General features: G+C 34.3%; 8 protein-coding genes across 8 annotated transcripts; 3 read left to right on the forward strand and 5 right to left on the reverse strand.

The window, feature by feature from the left end:
• Positions 1-4,549: 4,549 nt before the first annotated feature.
• On the forward strand, positions 4,550-10,705 carry FAS1 (tetrafunctional fatty acid synthase subunit FAS1; the record flags this gene model as incomplete). The annotated part of the gene is made up of 1 exon (XM_003672354.1): positions 4,550-10,705. One exon carries the CDS (start codon positions 4,550-4,552, stop codon positions 10,703-10,705), a length of 6,156 nt encoding a protein of 2,051 aa, XP_003672402.1.
• A 141-nt stretch (positions 10,706-10,846) lies between these two features.
• BER1 (Ber1p) lies at positions 10,847-11,746 on the reverse strand (the record flags this gene model as incomplete). The annotated part of the gene is made up of 1 exon (XM_003672355.1): positions 10,847-11,746. The coding sequence occupies one exon, from the start codon at positions 11,744-11,746 to the stop codon at positions 10,847-10,849; it is 900 nt and encodes a 299-aa protein (XP_003672403.1).
• Positions 11,747-12,161: 415 nt separating this feature from the next.
• DIF1 (Dif1p) lies at positions 12,162-12,590 on the reverse strand (the record flags this gene model as incomplete). The annotated part of the gene is made up of 1 exon (XM_003672356.1): positions 12,162-12,590. The coding sequence occupies one exon, from the start codon at positions 12,588-12,590 to the stop codon at positions 12,162-12,164; it is 429 nt and encodes a 142-aa protein (XP_003672404.1).
• A 781-nt stretch (positions 12,591-13,371) lies between these two features.
• Positions 13,372-14,667, forward strand: CAR2 (ornithine-oxo-acid transaminase; the record flags this gene model as incomplete). Its single annotated transcript, XM_003672357.1, has 1 exon — positions 13,372-14,667. One exon carries the CDS (start codon positions 13,372-13,374, stop codon positions 14,665-14,667), a length of 1,296 nt encoding a protein of 431 aa, XP_003672405.1.
• A 166-nt stretch (positions 14,668-14,833) lies between these two features.
• Positions 14,834-15,091, reverse strand: LSM3 (U4/U6-U5 snRNP complex subunit LSM3; the record flags this gene model as incomplete). The annotated part of the gene is made up of 1 exon (XM_003672358.1): positions 14,834-15,091. The coding sequence occupies one exon, from the start codon at positions 15,089-15,091 to the stop codon at positions 14,834-14,836; it is 258 nt and encodes an 85-aa protein (XP_003672406.1).
• A 405-nt stretch (positions 15,092-15,496) lies between these two features.
• MRPL4 (mitochondrial 54S ribosomal protein uL29m) lies at positions 15,497-16,504 on the forward strand (the record flags this gene model as incomplete). The annotated part of the gene is made up of 1 exon (XM_003672359.1): positions 15,497-16,504. The coding sequence occupies one exon, from the start codon at positions 15,497-15,499 to the stop codon at positions 16,502-16,504; it is 1,008 nt and encodes a 335-aa protein (XP_003672407.1).
• Positions 16,505-19,020: 2,516 nt separating this feature from the next.
• RPS1A (40S ribosomal protein eS1) lies at positions 19,021-19,788 on the reverse strand (the record flags this gene model as incomplete). Its single annotated transcript, XM_003672360.1, has 1 exon — positions 19,021-19,788. The coding sequence occupies one exon, from the start codon at positions 19,786-19,788 to the stop codon at positions 19,021-19,023; it is 768 nt and encodes a 255-aa protein (XP_003672408.1).
• Positions 19,789-20,571: 783 nt separating this feature from the next.
• SIR3 (chromatin-silencing protein SIR3) lies at positions 20,572-23,673 on the reverse strand (the record flags this gene model as incomplete). Its single annotated transcript, XM_003672361.1, has 1 exon — positions 20,572-23,673. One exon carries the CDS (start codon positions 23,671-23,673, stop codon positions 20,572-20,574), a length of 3,102 nt encoding a protein of 1,033 aa, XP_003672409.1.
• Between the last annotated feature and the right edge of the window lie 383 nt (positions 23,674-24,056).

Here is a 24,056-nt window from a genome sequence, read left to right on the forward strand (position 1 = left end):
AATGCCTAAAAAATTGTACGTATAGAAAAAACATCATCGTACGTACTACTACTACTCTACTACTACTACCTTCGTACCTTATTTGTACCTAAGATTCTTAGACTAAAAAAAAGTTGATAAACCTTTGCCACTTCAAGAAATATGAAAAAGTATGCTGTTGCCCTTCCCTTCGAAAGGAATCTTTCGATTTTCTTCTTCCTTACTCGTTTTGGTGCTTCTCTTCGGAAGGGTTCTCCTTCAGTTCTTAAGCCGTCCATTTTGCTTTCCCTCTCTTCTTTTTCTTTTCATGAGTTCTTCCGAATCTCAGCAAACAATCAGCGGAGGGGAGAAACAGGCCAAGAAAAAATGTTGGGATATTTAGGAAAAACACGTACCATCATGTTTTCTAGGCTACTTTCTTTGGTGTAAAATTTGCTAATCTGAGTGTCTTTCCTCGAGGAAAAAATACAGGGCACTTTGCCACACCCCTGGGTTACGTACGTACCTTTTTTGGCTATCCGTAGATAACGTACAGCACAACAAAAGTGTATGAAGTTCAACGTAAAAGGAACAGTCCAGCAGTAGCAGCAGCAGCAGCAGCAGCAGCAGCAGCAGCAGCAGATCGATGTTTTGTCTCATGCAGGTATTGTGAAGGAGAGGAATCTGGCAGGGGAAGGTACGTAAAGCCATAGATCTCTTGCCAACTCCTTGAGAGGGCTTCGTACAAAGGCTTGTGTTCCAAGGAAGTACTTCCGTACGGGGGAAACTCAGAGGGAAAAGCTGTTGAATTCAACAAGTTCGCCGAATCTACCAAACGCAACAAGAGGGCGTACAAAGAAATAAGAGTATCTATTTGTTGTTGGCATTGTTGGCAAAATTCTTGTAATAGTACGCACTTTTGTGCGTGTGTGCGTAGGTAAGTTTTCTTCTTGAAATGATATTGAATTTCGAAGCAACACCAAGGTTTAAGTCAAAACTTTTTTTCTTAACTGCTTTCGGAAACCGGGAAAGAGGAAATCAGTGGTGCATTGCTAACAGCGATATTAAGTATTCAATGTTCAAAGTGGAAAATTCTGTAGAATTGCCGGAAATGGACTAAAAGAAAAAAAAAAGGGGATGTGGCTCAAGGAAAAAAATAGTGCAAGACATCCCTTTTTTAGCATGGTTGCTTTTATATTTTACGGAGTCTATAAGAGAAAGGTCCGTACCGTTCGAGATTATAGATATGCACAAGAATGTGTATAGTGAATCTAGTCAGATCAACCTACAATTCCTACACAAAGTTCCATACGTGAATTATGATCTGATCTGATCTGATTTTGATTCTGATTCATATCTAAAAATGGCATAAACTTCGTCTCCATTCAACAGGGAGTGAAAAGATGCGTAGCCTTATATTCCCAATTTAAGTAAGAATATTCTTTACGTTTGTACAATGGTTATTACTAATTAGTATTTGTATTACATATGTACGTACGTACGTACGAACTCGATCTTGGCAAAACAAACATGTTGCATTTTGGGATCAGACTATAATTAGGACTCCGTTCCGAACGTACATACCTATGTAAATGGGAACTAGTAGCCAGCAAGCTGTAGCCTTCAACTTGTAGAAGTGAAATTCCATTTCCAGTACGTAATATTCAGACGATACCTGCATATATATGTACTTTCTATTGGGTAGAATGTTCCCCATACCGAGGTTATAATTTTATCATTTAAAAAAACATCTTTACTTGAATCACAAGTTTATTTACTTGTTTGTTTTTCGATAAAGTGAATCATTCTGTGAAAAAACTTCTACGTACGTATGTTCCAAGAAGGGTCTGATCTTATACTACATAAAGTACGTGGGCTACGTACTACCCAGGTAGGAAACGAATTGGGCCACTTTTGGACATTAACGGCAGTATTTCCGCTTATTATAAAAGAAACTGTAATCAGTTAACCAAGCTTGTGTTATCAGAGGTAGTCACGTCCCTATCTTCGAATACCATAATGAATAACTTAGAATTTCCTTCCAAGAGCTACTATAATTGATGATAGATATCTTAGAACGTTTATATATTCACATTATTATCCACTGTGCTTAATATATAAATTAAGTAACCGAAAACAAACCTATATATTATAACTGAACGTAATTAATCGACAACTTTGAACTCTCAATAGGAAGCAAATTACATCTAACATGAAGGTTGCTGTTATTAATAATTGATTATTTACAAACAGATGGTGGTTCACGTAGTTCTACCGCCCTAAAAGAGGAGCAATGAGTTGAACCCAAAGGGACCATAATAGCTGTATTGTGCTCAGGTTCAAGTCGATAGAACACTACGTAAGCTTGATAATTTGTTTGTTTCTTCTAATAACTGCTATAAAATACGCTTAATTGTTGTAACAAATATCAAAGGAAGAAAAAATTTCTATCGTGGTATTTATATTTGTGTAGAAAAAGGCTGGATACATTGTTAAATAGAAATCTCTTTTGGAGATATTTTAGCAAATAGAGATTAATTTTATTTGAGATCATGAAAAATAAATAAAAGAGAGAAATATAGTGAATAACTTTTGTTTATACAGTTTGACAAGATTAGTTCTTGATAGAGGAAGAAAATTGAGTAATTAGAGACAGGTAAATATTTTTTTTATTCTTAATGTATGTCAATAGCCTAATATATACCTGAAAAAGGAAGTTTTATTATGAATCCATTGGAAAGTCATAGATATGGCTGGGAATTTTTTCAATTACCTAGCATTTATTCAATTACTCCTTACTCTTGTGTACTAGGTTTATGATATCAAGCCATTTATAGATAGATGTTTCAAAAAAACAAATTACCAAGGAAAGTACCAGCTTATATAAAAATTATCATAATATCTCAAGACAGGTAAAGAAGTCTCACTTTGAGGTTTCTTCTTTCGAGCATTCTTAGGTTCTTAGAAAGGTCGGATAAAAAATAAAGAAATACCCTTTAATTACACAAACCTTAAGAAGTTAGTTTTCAGAGAAAAAAAAATATTTCAGAGTTTGGACTCCAAATTCTTGAAGAATTACTCAAAGAACCCTTAAGTTACAATGTCTTTAGACGTAAGCTCAAGAACTATGAACAAAACCATTTAAGAGGATATTGATTCAATATAATCAGGAACCATCGAAGTGGTAAATTATCATTATCCAACTCATATTTGAAAGTTATATGTTTTATTTCTATTCAAGTTATTATTTGCATGGAACCTCCTCTGTATTACCTTATAATCTAAAAGACGATAAATGCAGACTCTCTATATTAGCGGAGTTTAAGTAAGAATGTAAGTAGATCAGGAACTCAGTTATTTACAGTAAAAGTTTCACTACGTATATGGTTGCTGAGCGTTACGTTACGTTACATACGGCGAATTCAACTCAACGACTCCCTTCCTTCATATTCTAATAACAATATATACCTAGTCACTTAGCAACAAAAGGTTCTGTTTTTTGTTGATTTTTTTGCCGCCCAAGCCCAAATACCAAAGTCCTTCTTTATTTGCCCCATACTCACTATAATAATATCAAGCAAGAGGAATAGATTGTTTTTCATAAACCTTTAAGTCCGTTAAAGGGAACCGGTATTATCCGGAGTGCGAGGACAGGGGTTACCCGGGGGGGGGGGCCACCGGGCGTTTGTTTGTATTTGTGAGTGCATGTGAAATATGTGTTTAGCATGTGAAAAAAATACCAACAACTAGAGACTAGAGACGAGGGACGAGAGAGAGGACAACAAACAAAAAACAGCGACACCAAAATTCGTGTGGGCAAAGCCTCTGCCCTTCCTTCGATGGCGGCGTCCCTCCTCCTGCACGTACGGCAGTTTCTGGGTGAGAGAACTCGAAGTTTCCTGTTGTTTCTTTGTTGCCACCCGCCGCGGCCCGCCAACAACAAACAAAGTTGTTGGAAAAGTGTCGTCGTGGACCTCCTGCCTCGAGGAAACTGGAAACTGGAGACTGGATGAGGCCTTAATTATTGTTACAGTCACAGTTCACATTCACATTCACATCCACAGTGGTGATGATGATTTATTAACAGGTGGACTTCGAATAGAAATAATTCACCAACTTTTGGTTGCTCGTATTACGTACGTATTTTGGGTAGATTGTATAGTCTTATCATCAAATATTCAGGTTCGTTTCAAGCAAGAACCGAATAGAGTGGAATTGATAAAGGAGACAGTCTTGTTCATCATCTGTTGCTGCTATTCATTCATTCATTCATTCACTCACTCACTCACTCACTCGTTGATTTATCCATTGCCTTCCTCTGTATATACTGATCACATATATATAAGTGCATTGGTACTACTCTCGAATCCATTAATTATTCTTCAAAGAAAAACTGAAGACCATAAAGAAGATAAACTCTTCATCGTTAATTGTCCTTTCAGTTATAACAAAAAACAAACACTCTATCACCTTAATCCTTTTTCTCCATTAGTTGCCTTAACTATCTATTACAAGGAACGTTTTATTTATAGAAGTTTACTATACCACACTAATTTTTTTTTTTTTTTGATAAATCATAATAGATAGGATAATGAGCGCTTCTACAAGACCTTTAATCTTATCACACGGTTCCATAGAACATGTTTTACCTGTTCCAACAGCTTCTTATTTCGCTGCTTCTCAATTACAAGAACAATTCCATAAAACTCTACCCGAACCTACTGAGGGCTTCGCATCTGACGATGAACCTTCTTCTTCTGCTGAACTTTTGGGTAAATTCTTAGGTTATGTTGCTTCTCTAATAGACTCTTCCACCAAGACTCAATTCAGCGAAGTTCTAAGCGTCTCTTTGGTAGAATTCGAAAATACGTATTTTCAAGCTAATAACATTAATGATCCTCATACATTAGCTGCAAAATTACTTAATGACCAAGAAGAATTTCCAACTACTTTATCAAAAGTTAAAGAATTAATTAAAAATTATATTGCAGCTAGAGTAGTAGCAAACATTCCATTCGAAAAAAATGTGAACTCTGCATTATTTAATTCCAATTCTAATAATAATAATAATAATAATACTCAAACTGAAATAGTAGCTATCTTCGGCGGTCAAGGTAATACAGACGATTATTTTGAAGAATTAAGAGAAATATATCAAACTTATCATCCAATTGTAAAAGATATAATCAAATTCGCTGCAAACACTTTGAATGATTTAATAAATCTACATCAGGCGTACGAAAAAGTTTACACTCAAGGCTTTGACGTCATTAGATGGTTGAAACATCCAACAAAGACTCCAGATGTAGATTATTTACTATCTATCCCAATATCATGTCCGTTGATCGGTGTTATTCAATTAACCCATTACGCTATCACTGCTAAATTGTTAGGTTTTACTCCAGGTGAGTTAAGATCTCATTTAAAAGGTGCTACAGGTCATTCACAAGGTTTAGCCACTGCTGTAGCCATTGCAGAAGCTGATTCATGGGATTCATTTTTTGTCGTTATGAAAAAGGCAATCTCCCTCTTATTCTTCATCGGTGTTCGTTGTTATTTAGCTTATCCAAATACTTCTTTGCCCCCATCTATCCTTGAAGATTCTTTGGAAAATTCGGAAGGTGTTCCATCTCCAATGTTAACTATCTCAAATTTATCCAAACAACAAGTTCAAGATTTCGTAGATGAAACTAATTCTCATCTACCTGCTGAAAAACATATCGTCATTTCATTAATTAATGGTGCAAGAAATGTAGTAGTATCAGGCCCACCACAATCATTATACGGGTTGAATTTAGCATTAAGAAAGGAAAAGGCTCCATCTGGATTAGATCAATCAAGAATCCCATCAAGAGAAAGAAAATTGAAATTCTCAAATAGATTCTTACCAGTAACCTCACCATTCCATTCTCATTTATTGATTCCTGCTATGGATTGCATCGCTAAAGATTTATCCACTCATAACATTGAATTCAATGAATCTGATTTGAAAATCCCAGTTTATGATACATTTGATGGTAAAAACTTAAAAGATCATTCATCTTCAATCGCTGAAAGAATCGTAGATTGTATCATTAGATTACCTGTCAATTGGGAAACTACCACTAAATTTTCATCAACTCACATTCTTGATTTCGGACCAGGTGGTGCTTCAGGATTGGGTGTTTTAACTCATCGTAATAAAGATGGTACCGGTGTTCGTATCATCGTAGCGGGCACTTTAGACATTAATCCAGATGACGACTACGGTTTCAAACAAGAACTTTTTGAAAATACTTTGAAATTTAATCCAAATTGGTTGAAAGAATTCCATCCAAAATTAGTTAAAAATAAAGTAGGGAAAATCTTTGTAGAGACCAAATTTTCTAAATTATTAGGTAGACCACCTTTATTAGTTCCAGGTATGACTCCAACTACCGTGTCTCCAGATTTCGTCGCCGCTACAATTAATGCCGGTTATCAAATTGAATTAGCTGGTGGTGGTTATTTCTCTGCTCAAGGTATGACTGATGCAATTGATTCCGTTATTTCTCAAATCAAAAAAGGTTATAGTTTATCACTGAATTTGATTTATGTTAATCCATTCATGTTACAATGGTGTATCCCATTGATTAGAGAATTAAGGTTAAAGGGTTATCCAATTCAATCAATGACTATCGGTGCTGGTGTCCCATCTTTAGAAGTCGCCTCGGAATATATTACTACTTTAGGATTGACACATTTAGGTTTGAAACCTGGGTCCATTGATGCTATTTCTCAAGTTATCACTATTGCTAAAGCTCATCCAAATTTCCCAATCGTTTTACAATGGACTGGTGGTAGAGGTGGTGGTCATCATTCCTTCGAAGATGTTCATACTCCAATGTTACAAATGTATTCTAAGATTAGAAGACAATCTAATATCGTATTGATTGCAGGTTCAGGGTTCGGGTCTGCTGAAGATACTTATCCATACTTGACCGGTCAATGGTCCACTGAATTTAATTATCCTCCAATGCCATTTGATGGGTTCTTATTAGGGTCCAGAGTTATGATTGCCAAGGAGGCTAAGACAGCCCCAGCTGCTAAACAAGCTATTGTCGATTGTACAGGTGCTAAAGATAGTGAATGGGAAAGTACTTACAAGAAACCAACTGGTGGTATTATTACTGTTCGTTCTGAAATGGGTGAACCAATTCATAAGATTGCTACTCGTTGTGTCGTCTTTTGGAAGGAAATGGATGATACTATTTTCAATCTACCAAAGAATAAATTACAAGCTGCTTTAGATGCTAAGAAGGATTATATTATTGGTAAATTAAATGCTGATACCCATAAACCTTGGTTCCCTACTGTTAATGGCGAAGTTCGTGATTTAGACTTGATGACATATGAAGAAGTCGCTCAAAGATTAGTTGAATTGATGTTCATTAAGAAGACAAACTCTTGGACTGACATAACTTGGAGAACATTTACTGGTAACTTCTTACGTCGTGTTGAAGAACGTTTCACCAAGACAAAAACTGTTTCCGTAATTCAATCTTTTGCTATGCTAGATGAACCATCAAAGGCATTGGAAACTGTCTTTGACGCCTACCCTGCCTCCAAATCTCAATACTTAAATGCTCAAGATGTCGATTATTTTTTGAATATGTGTCAAAATCCAGCTCAAAAACCAGTTCCATTCGTCCCAGTATTAGATCAAAAATTCGAATATTATTTCAAAAAGGATTCATTATGGCAATCTGAATTTTTGGAAGCTGTTGTCGATGAAGATGTTCAAAGAACTTGTATCTTACAAGGTCCAGTGGCTGCTCAATTCACTAAGGTTATTGATGAACCAATTAAAGATATTCTAGATGGCATTCATAACGGTCATATTTCAAAACTATTGAAAGAGAAATATAATAATGATGAATCATCTATCCCAGTTATTGAATACTTTGGTGGTGAAGATTTGAGATGTACTAAAGCAGTTGCTGGAACTGTTACTTATACTGCAGAATCTACTACCGATGAAGCTTCATGGTTTAAAAAACTTGCTGGTCCAGTTAAGAATTGGCGTTCTGCATTTTTCTCCACTGCTAGAGTTGTCCAAGATTCACTGTATGTTGATAATCCAGTTAGGAAAGTCTTTAAACCAACTGATTCTATGAGTGTTGAGATCACAAGTGCCAACAATGCCACAAAGACTGTTATTACATTATCTGAACCAGTGCAAGGTGAAATTAAACCAACATGTGTTTTGAAATTAGTTAAAGATAATTTGATTCAAATGCAATTGATTGAAAATAGAACTATGGATGGTACTCCAGTATCCTTACCATTGTTATATACTTATCAAGCTGAAGATGGGTTTGCTCCAATCTCTGAAGTTATGGAAGGTCGTAACCAACGTATTAAGGAAATGTATTGGAAATTATGGATTAATGAACCTTTCAATTTGAATTTCGATCCAAGAGCCACTATCAAAGGTGCTGATTTCACAATTACCGCTGAACGTATTTCTGAATTTACTCATGCTATTGGTAACACTTGTGAAGATTTCGTTGCTAGATCAGGTAAAACTTTATTAGCTCCTATGGATTTCGCTATTGTTGTTGGTTGGAGAGCTATTATTAAGGCTATTTTCCCCAATACTGTTGACGGTGATTTATTGAAGTTGGTTCACATGTCTAATGGGTACAAGATGATTTCAGGTGCTAAACCATTACAAGAAGGTGATCTTATTTCCACATCTGCTGTTATCAAATCTGTCGTTAACCAATCAACTGGGAAAATCGTTGAAGTTGTTGGAACTTTAAGTAGAGATGGTAAACCTGTTATGGAAGTGGAATCATCTTTCTTTTACAGAGGTACTTACACTGATTTTGAAAACACATTCCAAAAGACTGTGGAACCTGTTTATCAAATGATAATCAAGACTCCAAAGGATATTGCTGTTTTAAGATCCAAAGAATGGTTCCAGTTAGATGATGAAGATATTGATTTAATGGGTAAAATATTAAGGTTTGAAACTGAAACTGAAGTCACATTCAAGAATGCGAACGTTTTCGCTAGTGTTAAATGCCATGGTCCAATTAAGATGGAATTACCAACCAAGGAACATATTGAAATTGGTATTGTTGATTATGAAGCTAGTGAATCATATGGTAATCCAGTAGTTGATTATTTGAAAAGAAATGGTTCTACTTTGGAAGCTAAGATCAATTTGGAAAATCCAATTCCAATTGCTGTTTTAGAATCTCAAAGTCCAAGTACTAATGAGCCATACGGTAAAGTTTCTGGTGATTTGAATCCTATTCATGTTTCTCGTCATTTTGCTAATTATGCAAACTTACCAGGTACTATTACACATGGTATGTATTCATCTGCAGTGGTTCGTGGTTTAATTGAAAATTGGGCTGCTGATAGTGTTTCATCCAGAGTACGTGGATATAATTGTCAATTTGTTAATATGGTATTACCAAATACTCCATTGAAGACATCTATTCAACATATTGGTATGATTAATGGACGTAAATTAATTAAATTTGAAACGAAGAATGATGAAGATACTGTTGTTTTGACAGGTGAAGCTGAAGTGGAACAACCAATTTCCACATTTGTCTTTACTGGTCAAGGTGCTCAAGAACAAGGTATGGGTATGGATTTATATCAATCATCAGAAGTTGCTAGAGATGTTTGGGATAGAGCTGATGGTCACTTCAAATCTACATATGGGTTCTCCATATTAGATATTGTTAGGAACAATCCAAAGGAATTAACAGTATATTTTGGTGGTGAAAAGGGTAGAAAAATTAAGGAAAATTATACTCAAATGATTTTCGAAACTATTGTTGATGGTAAAGTTCAAACGGAAAGAATTTTCAAAGAAATTGATGAATCTACTAATTCTTATACGTTTAAATCACCAACTGGATTATTATCTGCTACACAATTTACACAACCAGCTTTAACTTTAATGGAAAAGGCAGCATTTGAAGATTTGAAATCTAAGGGATTAATTCCAGCAGATGCAGCCTTTGCAGGTCATTCCTTAGGTGAATATGCAGCATTAGCTTCATTAGCTGATATTATGTCAGTAGAATCTTTAGTTGATGTTGTGTTTTATAGAGGTATGACTATGCAAGTTGCTGTACCAAGAGATGAAAAGGGTAGATCTAATTATGGTATGATTGCTGTTAATCCCGGTAGAGTCTCATCAACGTTTTCACAAGAAGCATTACAATTTGTTGTTGAAAAAGTTGCCAAGAGAACTACCTGGCTATTAGAAATTGTTAATTATAATGTTGAAAATCAACAATATGTTGCCGCTGGTGATTTAAGAAGTTTAGATACATTATCAAATGTTTTAAATTTCATTAAATTACAAAAAATTGATATTGATGAATTACAAAAGAGTATGCCATTGGAAAAAGTTGAATCCCATTTATTTGAAATAATTGATGAAATTTCCAAGAAGAGTGAAAGTAAAGAACAACCGATTGAATTAGAAAGAGGATTTGCATGTATTCCATTACGTGGTATATCAGTTCCATTCCATTCATCGTATTTGAGAAATGGTGTTAAACCATTCCATACATTCCTAAGTAAGAATATTTTGAAAGAGAATGTTAAAGTTGATAGATTAGCAGGTAAATATATTCCAAATTTGACAGCTAAACCATTTGCCGTGACGAAAGAATATTTCCAAGATGTTTATGATTTAACTGGATCATGTCGTATCAAAGAAATTCTTGACAATTGGGAAAAATATGAAAACTAAAGCGACGCAACAGCGACAACAACAATGTAAATTAAAACCATATATACATGTAACGGGTAAATAGAAAAAAATATATAAAACAAACTATTATTATTATTATTATACTCTATAAAAATACGTATATATGTATGTATACTTGTGTTATTCTATTAGATGTAAAGTAAGATCAGAGAATGAATTAATCCAGGTATTTTTAATATCTTTTAATAATTTTCCATTATTGAAATCTGTTAAAATGGAACAATTTTTAAAATATGTATCAATTGAATCATAATCTATTGTGGGTTCTTTATAAATGATGTGTTTGTTGTTATTGTTTCTATTTCTTCTTTTATTTTTCTTTGATATGAAAGTTTCAAACTGATCATTTTCAGTTTCAATATCTTTCGGTATTATTGGTTGTGTAGTGGACTCTAAGGAATGAACCAACTTACTTATGAAAGGATATTTCTCAAATAATTGTAATTTTGTATATCTATCAGTATGAGTAATAATATTATTAGCTAGACATAATTTTGGTCTTTCTATGTTTAATATTGTTTCAGTTAAATTTAATGGTGCATGCGGTAAGAAGAATAGAGTTAAATCATTAGAAGATACGAAAGGCATTGATTCTTCTAATTTCCAGTTTTCTTTTTGTTGTTTAGTGGAAATGTAATCTAGATCATCCTTATCGAATATTGGATCATATATTGATACCGTGATAGATTGTTGTTCGTTATTGTTGTTGTCAGTTGAGTGTGATGATAAGTATTGAATTATTTCTAATAATAAAGCTAATTGATATCTAGCAGGTAAATCTTGATGGAAGCTTCCTATAGCTAAACATCTTATCAATTTTATCTTCGTTTTGTATGGGTTTAATGAATTGATTAAATCTTCAAACATGGATGAAGCATTGATGATTTGTCTATATGAATTTAGGACTTCATCGAATGTTGTTTTGATGTCTTTGATATTCTTTTTGTCTATTTCTTCACTAGGTTTATATATATATATATATATAAGTATGTAGTATAAACATGTATGTAATAGGATCATATGACTGGTTCTGCCAGATGTTGTAAGTATGTTTAAGCGTTTGATCAAAAAGTTTGTCAAGATGCCTTTGTTCTAATAGTGAAATTTTTCAGATAGAGATAATCGATTCAACTTCCGATTTCTATAAGGTGCGTGGAATTGAAATTATTAAGTGCGTAAGTATATATCTTGGACCCTTTATATATTTACATATATGTATATATATTTATATATACACAGTCTTGAATCAGATAAAGAGATGCTTTTGTTAATGGTTTAGTTGTATGATATGAAATGGTCTTCATAAGAATGAAGATGCGAATTAATATTATACATAAAGTATGTAAATGTTTTGGGTATATAAAAAAAATCTATAAAAAAAGAGAAAGAATAAGAAACTGAATGGATTAGAATATGATGTGCGATGTAAGTATTTTCAAATCTTTCTCTTTCTATTATATTCATCTTCGGCATCCATGTTGATATCTTGATTGCCTGGCTTCATGTTGTTGTTATGGAACATAGTATCAAGGTCTGATTGAGTGGATACAGTTCTTTGGTTGACTAACATTGGAGGTTGACGATTCAAGATGACCTTAGTATTAAATTGTGGCACGATCATGGATGCATAATCTCTTATAAGTCCGTCATTTTGCAACGAGGCATTAGAATGATTATAATAACCTTGGTCAATCTTTTGTCTAATTCTCATTCCGACGGTACTCAATTTGTTTTGATAATTATACTTCTCATTATTTACTGGCACACTTTCAGTTTGAATTTGCTTTAGTGCGACAGCTGGTTGAGACTCTGTCGTTGTGTTCCAATTCATATTTCCTTGATAATTTAAAGTGTCGTTACTCATTTATTGTTGTTAGTTGTTGGTTGTGGTGTTGTGTTGTGTTGTGTTGTTGTTGCGGTATTCCGAGCTTATGTTATGTGATGTTATGTGATGTGATAATGATAGTGCTGTGATGTAATGTAATGTAATATCAGGTATGTGAAGATTTGTCTCCTATATTTATATCTGCGATGTTCTGATGTTTGTTCTTTGCTTTGCTTTGCTGACTGAGTCTTTTTGCATTTCTTTTTTTTTCTGTTTTGGGGGTGTGCGTTGTTAGCAGCAACGAGGATACAGTCAAGGGTGTGTGGGTCCTGTTTGTTTATCCGAACCCTTGGCTACACACACACAACAAAAAAACACTCCTCGAGGGTCACGTGCACGTGAAGATGCACCTGAACGTTAACGGCAAGAAACTCCGAGCCCAAATTTCTCTTTCTCTTCTCCTTCTCCAACAACAAACACACACATTTATTCTTCAATGAATAACTTATCTGTGATAAGCAAACAGTCACCCATACACCCACGCAGATACTAGCAGAACTGAATTAGATTACATCACAGCACAGTACAATACTTCACTTAGATCCCCCCCCCCCTCCGGGCTGTTGGAGATAGTACGTATAATATATATATACTTAATATTTTAAGGGCAACTCTCCACGAACAATACCTTTATTATATAAGGGGGCAATTGTATCTCCCCTGGACAAGATCCCCAAGATCCGTTGATCGTAATCATAATCATAATTATCAGATATAAAGATGTACTCCAACTTCGTAGATACAACGACAAGAAAAGGACATGACCACAACTAAGATATCTTCAAAAGAAACCTTCGAATTAGAAGACAAATACTCAGCACATAACTACCATCCCTTACCGGTAGTATTCCATCGTGCACAAGGTGCTCACGTATGGGACCCGGAAGGAAACCAATACTTGGATTTCCTATCTGCATACTCAGCTGTCAATCAGGGCCATTGTCATCCTCGAATCATTGCTGCATTAATTGAACAAGCCCAAATCTTAACATTGTCCTCTCGTGCATTCTCAAATGATATATACGCACAATTCGCTAAGTACATCACTTCATATTTCCATTACGATATGGTGTTACCAATGAATACAGGTGCAGAAGCTGTTGAAACTGCTTTAAAGTTAGCTAGAAAATGGGGGTATGAAGTTAAGAAAATTCCTCAAGATAAAGCTATCATCCTTGGTGCACAGGGAAATTTCCATGGTAGAACGTTCGGTGCTATTTCATTATCATCCGATGAAGTAGATTCCAAGAAGAATTTTGGTCCCTTCTTGAATAATACTACTTCTAATTATGTTAATAAACCAATTAGATATGGTCATATTGAAGATTTACAATATATGTTCGAAAATTATGCAGGAAATATTGCTGCAATTATTTTGGAACCTATTCAAGGTGAAGCTGGGATTGTAGTGCCACCAGAGGGATATTTTACGAAAGTTATGGAACTTTGTAAAAAATATAATATTTTGTTCATTTGTGATGAAATTCAAACAGGTATTGGAAGAACGGGGAAACTTTGTTGTTATGAACATTACGCTGGTGTAAAACCTGATATCTTATTGTTGGGGAAAGCATTGTCTGGTGGTGTATTGCCTGTATCATGTGTCTTATCTTCAAAGGATATAATGTCTGTGTTTACTCCCGGGTCTCATGGTTCTACATTTGGTGGTAACCCATTGGCTTCGAAAGTCGCTATGGCTGCATTGCAAGTGGTTAAAGATGAAAATTTAATCGAGAGAGCAAATGATTTAGGTAAAATAATGAAAGATCAATTAATTGATATTCAAATGAATCATTCAAATGGAATGATTTCAGAGGTACGTGGGATGGGTTTATTAATGGCTATCGTCATTGATCCTGGAAAGGCCAACGGTAGAACGGCATGGGATCTTTGCCTATTAATGAAGGAAAATGGTTTATTGGCAAAACCAACTCATGATCATATTATTAGATTGGCTCCACCTTTAGTTATCTCAGAGGAAGACTTACAAAAAGGTATTACAATCATTAAAAAATGTTTGATTGAATTACCAAACGTCCCAAAGAGTGGTCATTAAAAAAACATCATCCAGCAAACATCCATTATATACATTTTTATGTATTATATATCCAAATGATACTAGCTGCAAAAAAATAAATAATACATTTAAAGGTGTCTTTTTTCCCATTATTTAGTTAATTACTTATCTATTTTGTATAGATGACCTCGTCTCGCGTTCTTGCTTATTCTTCATCAGGTGTCGTTATCAGTGTCACAGTATCACCTCTAACAAATATCATTTCAGAATTCCTTTCAACACTTTGTAAATCTCCCTCATCATCTAATTCATAAATTGTTTCAATAGCATCACTTAGTACAATATTACAATGTGAATCAAACGCTTGTAATGTACCCACTAATGATCGTGCACCACGTAATTTCACGTATACCTGTTCATCAAGATTCAACTTCAATAAATCTAGCGGTGTTTCCAAAGACATACTTCTGCGTGTGTGGGTATGTGTGTGTGTGTGTGTGTGTGTGTATATATGTACCTCCCTTCTTCTCTAGCTTTATAGCTTTATTACTTTGTTTTAATGCTTTATTACTTTGTTTTATTACTTTATTACTTTTCAACTTTTCCAACTTTGTATGTGGGTTACCCTGACTATGGTTAAAATTAAAGGATTTCCCCATAACTTTATATATGCTTATATGTTAATTATGATTAGATATGAACGTAGAAGGTAGCTCAACGATTGCTCGAGAGGTTGAGTGTTAAGCACCGTCTGGTAAAATACTCATAATCATTGCTGCTGCTATTGATACCAATAGGTTAATCTATCTTCCTCTCTGCCCCTCCTGCCGTATTTTAACTCGTTCTTTTGCAAATACACCCCAGAGTTATGCTGAACTTTAACAGATGTCTTCATGACACTGCAACTAGATATGCTAGAACAAGATTCACCATCCCGAAACCTAAACCCATCCCATCCTCAAACCCAAGGAAACCCACTCAAACAACTCACTATTTGAAAAATTTAGAAGTGACTCCTCCCATTCCTCCATCCACAGCAAACAAACAATTCCATATATCCGATACTCATCCACTTTGGCAATTTTTCCATACAAACATTAAGGACAATAAGAAATCGCACGATTACATTACACCCCCATCACAACTAGACACCCAATCAAGATCATGGTCCATCACAGAGTTAAGAAGAAAATCATTCAATGATCTACATTCATTATGGTACGCATGTCTAAGACAACGTAACATCTTCGCAAGAGAAATGCATTTGATAAACACAGAAACTTCATCAAACAAAAATAATCATGTTCATTCATTACAACAAATTAATGAAAAATGTAGAGTGACCATGTGGAGAATTCGTCATGTATTAAGTGAAAGAGATTATGCATTCAGAATTGCTCGTAGTACTACCACCAACAATGTGATTGATCAATTAAGTGAACAAGTGGAAACAACGGAACAATTGGAAAGATTCCAATATGCTGTCTTTGGTATATCGGAAATTATTAGTGAAAATGTTATCGATAGGAAATTCATTGATGGATTGAAATATATAACGAATTTGAAACTAAAAATCTTAGCAAAGAAACATGACACATTGAATGAAAAATTAGTTAATGACCTTCAACTGAACTATAGAGATAACACTTCTTCCATGGGTATCAATGACCTTGCGGAAGCTTTCATTGTCTTTATTGCAGAATTCGACCTGGAAAGTTCCATTGAAGCTTGTGACGCTATCAAGGAATTAAGATCAGATCCAAAGAATAAAATTTCAAAATATGATGAATTAGAAACTATCTCAAAATATATTAAACAATTGAAGGAATCATCGTCCTCGCAAGATGAAGTAGAAGTAACTCCTGAGGCTATTTAAGATGGGAAAACAACAACAACATTCTTATATAAATGTTTATATTACGCGCTATTATTATTAATAATATTATTATTCTTGTAAATAATTAATGAATGAAGAAGAAGAAGAAAAATATCAATTAACTTAAATTATACAGGACTGGTTGTAATGCCATGGTATCATCATAGGAGACTTCCTGCCATTTTTCCAATGCATTGGAGATGTGTCGTTTCTTTAAATTAAACAGCGTTCTATCTATATACAGACAATAATAAAATCACTCAATGGGGCGTACATCCAACCATGGTTATGTAAAAATAACTTATTCGAGGTTTAGTAAAGCAATGTTAGATGAAATTTACTTCTTGTAGATAGTTCAGGGATATAATAAGCAGCTAGTATAACAATGTGATATGGTGAAAACCTAAAGGATACTAAGATTGGTAACGTTAGCTTCAGTTGCAAAGTTCTTGAAAGGATCGTCAAGCTTGGCGTATCACCTACGTGAATAATACACTTTATTAGGAACCTGGTTATACTTGATCAGGGTATAACTACCATTCAGCTAACACTACCCCATCCTAAGTCTATTAACTTAGGTATGGTTTAAAGCAACTAAATCAACCTTACAAGCAATAAGTAACCTATGTATGCATAGAAAGATTAATAAAAACTGTTGCAAAATAGTTCCAAAATAAATAAATATATAAGATATATAATAGAGGGTGTTCCTAAAAGGGATCGTATATTCAAGGAAGCGAACTTGGGCTTGGTAAAGAATGATCTTTCAAGGATAGATCCTACAGAACCCTTTTCGGATACTATCTCAAAAACTAATCTTCGGGAAAATATAATAGATTATATATAACTGGATCAGATGACCTTTAATAATCATCCCAATCTTGTCATACTCTACTACTACACTATTCTCCTAATCTATCTCCCAGGATTTATTATTTAGTCTTTTGCATTAAAACATTGAACCTTCATACTTGATTTTTGTCATTGCCCTGGAAATGTACATCCACATCCTTCTCATCATTGGGATCACAAAGGACTCGTAAAATATAAGGTAAATTCATATATAAATATAACTATAATATGAATGGCGGCTTGTTTCTGGCTTACCTACTATGAACGATACACAAAAAAATATAAAATAGCATCCTCCCTGGGAAACTCCTCAAGTAGCATAAGGTATTTTCCTACGAAAACCTTTTTATTTGAATTCTCAAGTCTTTTCGAGAGGATTTCAAGAATAATCCATCTAATATATTTGGATCGGGCTCTTTTAATCACTTACTTTTTCCAATTCTTGTTTATCATTAACCATAATCAGTTGTCAATGAGGGACTTTCCTTATAGTATAGTTGAAAAAGCCACTACCCTTAATTATATGTCTGATATTTTTCAACTAGTATTTTTTCTTTCGGAATATAAGTAAGATATGAAATGACATAAACGCAATTATTGGAGAATAGATATAAAGTATATACATATTCAATTCTTCTTACTCATGGTAGTTTTTTCCATAACATTCTTCCTTTCTTTGTTACAAGTTGGTTTCCAATATTCTAAAACTTATTGGTGTACCTAGGTAATTAGTTTACTTGGGCAATGAATTATCCTTTTGATTTTTTGAATATAGTCTATACATTCAAACATTCTATAAATCTTATAGAATACAACCATATGTAGTAATTTAAACTAGCTGCCCAATAGCCACACATAGTATATGTAGACCAAAACAAGCCCTGTAATGCTATATCGGGTCTACATCTACATTTTCTCTCCCACCTGTGGCCAAACAAAAACTCACTGAGCAACGTGTAAACTCATCAATACCATACACAGATGCATTACTCAAATTAGCTCTACACATTACAAAGATAGTATATATGGAGCTGGTTCCCATATACTTATAGCTAGAATGTATAGTGTGGTGTGTAATCCACAACATCTGTTGACTCACTCTATCCGACTCATCTACATAGATATATATGTATCGGAACTTGTTAGGACTGGTAGAAGGATATTTGAAGCAACCGAAAGCACTAATGTTTACTTATTTTGCTACCATCCTTGATTTTGTTCGTTATATAACTACAGTACTTCAGATTATTAATTTGTGCGTGGATGATATGCTTAGGCTTTTATAACTGATCTTCGTGATTACATCTTCCCATATTGAGAAGCCTTCCGTAGCCCGTCACCAGCTATCCAAGAAATAAAGAGCATCATTACCTACCCAGTTGAATTCAAGATATACCATATCAGCATATGTGACTACATTTATATATTTGATATTGAGTTTTAGAAGTTACATGTGTTTTTTATGAATTTTGCTTTAATATTTTATTATAAAGACTTGATTGCATTTAATACAGTACAGTATATTAATAATGAGACATTATGATTTTTGGTTGGAATTGCGATAGTGTTGTAGGGGTAAAATAAGACATAATAATAATAATAATAATAATCAGACAAAAAATGGGATGTATCGATGATGCAAATTTTTATTTTTATTTCTCCATTTACACAGTTTCCAAAACTTCATCCTTGAAACCAGAAACCTTCTTACCCTTTTCTTCACCAGAAGCTTCACCATGTAAAGCCATCAAAGAACCTAAATCGAATTTTGGTTGTTTTAATAACTTAACTTTTCTAATGTGAACATTTTGTAATGGGAAGATATCCTTGGTAGCGTTTTCAATTTCCTTGTTAATAACTTCTGGAATCAACTTAGAGGTCAATTGAGCTAAAGTACAGTTTTGAACTTCTCTGGTTAAGATTTCAGAAATAACCTTTCTGATAGCTCTAATATGAGAAGATTGAGCGTAAGCAGTTCTCTTGACTTGGTTAGCTTGCTTTCTAGTGAAGGCAATGGCGAAAACTCTCAAAACATAATCATCAGCAGTCTTGACAGTGACATTGGCTTCAATCAAAGTTTGCCATTTTCTAACCATAGATCTTAATTTATCAGTGGTGAAATCCATACCATGGAAGTTGGTCAATAAATTCTTACCTTGGACTTCATCAACTCTTAATTTAACCTTTCTGAAAGAGTGATCTTCAGAACCTTGTAAATCAGCAAGACAAACTTCAACAACTCTACCCTTTAAGGCATCAGCTGCACTCTTCAAACCAGTAGATTTGTTGACTAAAGTCTTACCAACGTTTCTGTTTTCAAAAGTGGATGGAGCTTTGATATCAAACCATTCCTTTCTGGTGAATGGATCAACGACCTTCTTCTTCAAACCTTTCTTACCCTTGGATAGTCTCTTATTCTTACCAACAGCCATGATTACTGGATAATTTTTTTGATTGGTCTATATAATCTTGTCGATCTTTTAAAAATAAAATGTCACTAAAAAACACCTACTTTTTAAATAAATGTACTCAAAAATTCAAGGAATCCCCAATTTTCAAGATTTTGATACTATCTTTTACAATATCTTTACAGGCATCTGTCACTACGTAACTTTGGAAAATTCCCACTACAAAGCTCTAGGTAACGCAACGATCATGCCCTACGTACACATCGCAATGCTTTGCTTGAGTCTTGCAAATCTTGTTTATCATTAGGCTCAGAATGTTTCAGTTCAAGAACATCAGTTCGGACAGAAGCTCCAAGGGAAACATCCTGAGTCTAGAAGGAGATCCCTTCCATTTCTCGCGGTTCATGGGCAAAAAACCCCGCCCCCTCCGAAGATTTCGTGTCGGGCTTCGACAGCCTGGGCCCGTTTTCCCCGTTGAATAATGCGCCAGAGGAAACACTTGTGAAAAGGAAAAAATAACGAATGACTTCAGGAATGTTTGGGTGCAATTTGGAATGTGCTGATGGTTAAACAGTCACAAATAAACCTAATGCTATTCAAAACAAAACGCCATCGATGTTAAGATATGCATAGCGTCACGGAGGTACAGCAACTTCATTTACCTAAATAATATTACAAAAAATACATAGAAAACATGATTTTTTCTTTTGAATAATATAAATAACAAATACAGTAATCTATAAGAATTGGATGAAAGACAGAGGATAATAATTTCAGATAGTAATAGTAGCAGGAATTCTTTTTCTTTTAAAACTCGTGCAAAATTCCAAAGTATCCTTCCAATGACCTTTTCAAATCTTGAAGTGGCATATGTATTTCAATATGCCTGATTTTACTTTTAAGATTCATTGACATAACACCTCCGTCAATTAGATCTTGAAGTACCCTAAACCAATGTATTGCTTGCAATATCTCTAGCGTTGGCTTGATGTTCTTGGGGAATAAACAGTCGATAAATTTCGCTATGAAAACGTTATCCTTATTATGTTCCATTAATAGGAGCGTTTCTTCAAGCACGTTCTTTGAAAATACTCGCATCGGTCCATTCTTTTTTATGTAATAATAAAGACCACAAAGAAATACCTTTCCAAGTAAAGATGTATTATTAATAGTTTCGAGGAGTGAAGTAGCAACCATGGTATTGAGTGCCTGTAAAATATGATGCATATGAACTTTTTTAATTTGTTTACCACTTAGGTCATGTTCAATTGCCTCTTTTATGTTATTTGTCATGTCATCCTGTTCATCTCGAATAAAACCTTTTTTCTTAAGATAATCCAATTGAGCAAATTCAACAGCTTTTGAACAATATTCCAAAGCACTCCTCGTATCAGTACAAACAGCAGCAATATTTTCCGCACCAGATTCAATAGTTCTGTTACTAATTTTCAAACGAACTTTTAATAGTTTACTTTTATCTTCGTCAACATTACCATCTTCTCCAGATATTTTATCGATAAATTTTATTTGTCCTGTTTCAGTGTTTATAAAGAAACATGACTTATTAATACCTTTTAATTTGAATGCTATAATTTTTTCCACTTCTTGTCTATTATATTTCATGAACGGAATCTTAGTCAGATCAATTCTTGAACAGACTTGCTTACCCAACAATCTCTCTGGTAAATCTATGGAAGAGCTGATTGCTATAACACAGACTTTTGCATTAATATAAGTAGTCCAATTGAAAAAATTATACAGAACATTTTTGCCCTTAATAATCAAATTATCTAAATCATCTAATGTTATTATGATTGGACGTTTTTTATTCTTAGGAACATGTTGGAAATAATATTCTAAAGCTTCCAAAGCTGCTCCAGGAATTAATTCTTCGCCCGATATTTGTTCCCATAATTTTTGGTAAAATAATTCTGAATCTCCTATTGTCAATCCACTTAAATTAACTGTTTTGAAAATCGGTAATTCTGTTTGTTCACTGGAGATCCCAAGTTCTGTAATGACTGCATCCACTGTCTGCCTTCTACCTACACCAGGGTTCCCAACTATGTATAAGGCCTTCGATTCTCCTGATTCAATATAATGGAAAAGATTTGCATAAATGGAAGCATATTGTTGTTTTGCCACAGTAAGTGACGAGACAGCATTTTCATCAAAAATATTCACAATCGCCTGTTGCATTGCATCAATCGATTCAAGTGCTTCTTTTGGAATTTTGGAAAATAAAGTTTCTTCAGAGTCTTCTCTTGACGAGGATCTTAATCTGTTTTCTAAACCGGCGACATCTAAACCTGAATTTGTCGAAAAATCTGAAGCATCTATTGAGGTAGTGGTTTTGGCGTCTAATTTTTGTAGTATTTTATCATATTTTTCTTTTACTGCGTTGATATTTCTCTTTGCTTGTTCTGTTCGAGACAACGGTTTCTGATCAGATATTATTGATGGGGATTGATCAGATGATTTTTTGGCAGATTTTCTCTTTTCATCATCCGTGGTTTCAACCGTTAATTTACGTTTTGTACCAGCTGAATAGACATCAGCTTCATCATCGACAGCAATATTACGATTGCCTCTTTTGGGAACAGAAATGTTTTCCTCACTATCATCATGATCTTCTTCTTTTTCTCCTTCGATGGTTTCAAGGTCAAATTCATGTCCAGTAACCCCATTTCCTTGACTTTCATCTGTTTCAACTTCGTTTTCGCTGTATTCTTCGTCTTGTTCCTTCTCCTCTTGAGTTTCCTCTTCTTCTTCTTTATCCTCGCTTTTTTCGTCAGCAAGTTCAGCTGGAGTTTTATCTTCAGCACTAGCGTAATCACTAGAATCATTTTCATCCATACCGATATCAAGTACTTGTGGTTTAGTCCCTTTAGATAACTTTGGAATTGGCTGAGAATTTTCCTCCTCATCAGAATCATGATAAAATAAAGAAGTAACCTCCCTCGACGAAGGCCGGCTTAAGTGTTCATCCTGTAGTGGAGGCGGTTGACTAGAAGGATCCTCTAATCTCTTTTTCTCTGGCGCAATAGCTTTGGGCTGAAGCATTCCTTTTACAATTTGTTCAGATCTATTTGGTTTTTCCTTTTTAGTTACAGCTTTCTTTTCATCTTTCTCTTCTTTAGTTATATCTGGACTCACTCTTGATTCCTTCATTGGTACTTTCTTATTAGTTGTAGAGGATGGAGCAGACATTTGAAGTGAGCTGGCTTTAGATCTAGAACTTCCAACTACTGTGGCTCCGCGACTTGTTTTTGGGACTGATATTCTTTTCAAATGTTCTTCCGATTGTTTTGGCTCCATTTCTTTTATTCTTTTAATCTCTTTAAAGATATCAATCTTTGCGAAATGATCAGCTGTAGGTTCACAAATGTATCTAACGAAGAAATCCACATCATGCTTCATTTTGAATTTAGGATCAAACTTTTCATTTTGAGTGACAATATTTCCTACACCTATAAAATCTTTTAACCATATTTCCGAGAGTTCAGCTGTCAAATACAATTCATCCTTATCAACTTCTTTCAAAAACTTTTGCTTATAAAATTCCATTGGTTTGTTCTGTTCAACCAATTCTTTATCAAATTGTTTATACCATAGCAAAGGTTTCAATTCAAACCATCGTAGAAACGAAAAGGCCCATAATTCCACGACATTATTCAAAGTATTCAATCTTAATTCATGGACTAAATAGACAGAATATGTACCTGTTGTGGCATCATCCATAATAACAACATCACCACGACCAAAGCTTACCGCATCAGATTCTCTTTGTAAATAAACGTTTTCAACACCACGTTTCCTCGATCTTCTTCTGTTATCATGTACGACGTTACCATGTTCATCAGTGGTAACGACTTGCCAGCCCTGTAAATCTCTTTGAGTTTCAGCCATGTTGTCACACTATAGACAAATAAACAAATGAAGGAAACAATAACTTTTGGCAACAAAAAAGTGCAATATTTGTCTTTCTTTTCAGAACTGAATTTCCTGACGTAGCAAATGTGCTGGCCTTTAGTGTACAATTCTGTCTAATCTTGCTATTTCTTATTCCTTGATCAATGTGAAAGAGTACAAATAAATAAATAAACAAATAAATAAACAAACAAACAAACCTTTTAATACATATTTCCCAAAAAGCTCTTTTCTCAACTTAAACGCGTTTCATGAAATCTGAAAAATAATACGTAAAAGAGAACAGAGCAACTGAAGGGAAGATCGAGTTGATTTTCGCGAAGGATAGTACGATATAGTTTGCTACATTTTTTTTGGTATTA

The sequence above is a fragment of the Naumovozyma dairenensis genome, chromosome 10 (genome assembly GCF_000227115.2).
Source record: "Naumovozyma dairenensis CBS 421 chromosome 10, complete genome".
Classification (NCBI taxonomy): Eukaryota; Fungi; Ascomycota; class Saccharomycetes; order Saccharomycetales; family Saccharomycetaceae; genus Naumovozyma; species Naumovozyma dairenensis.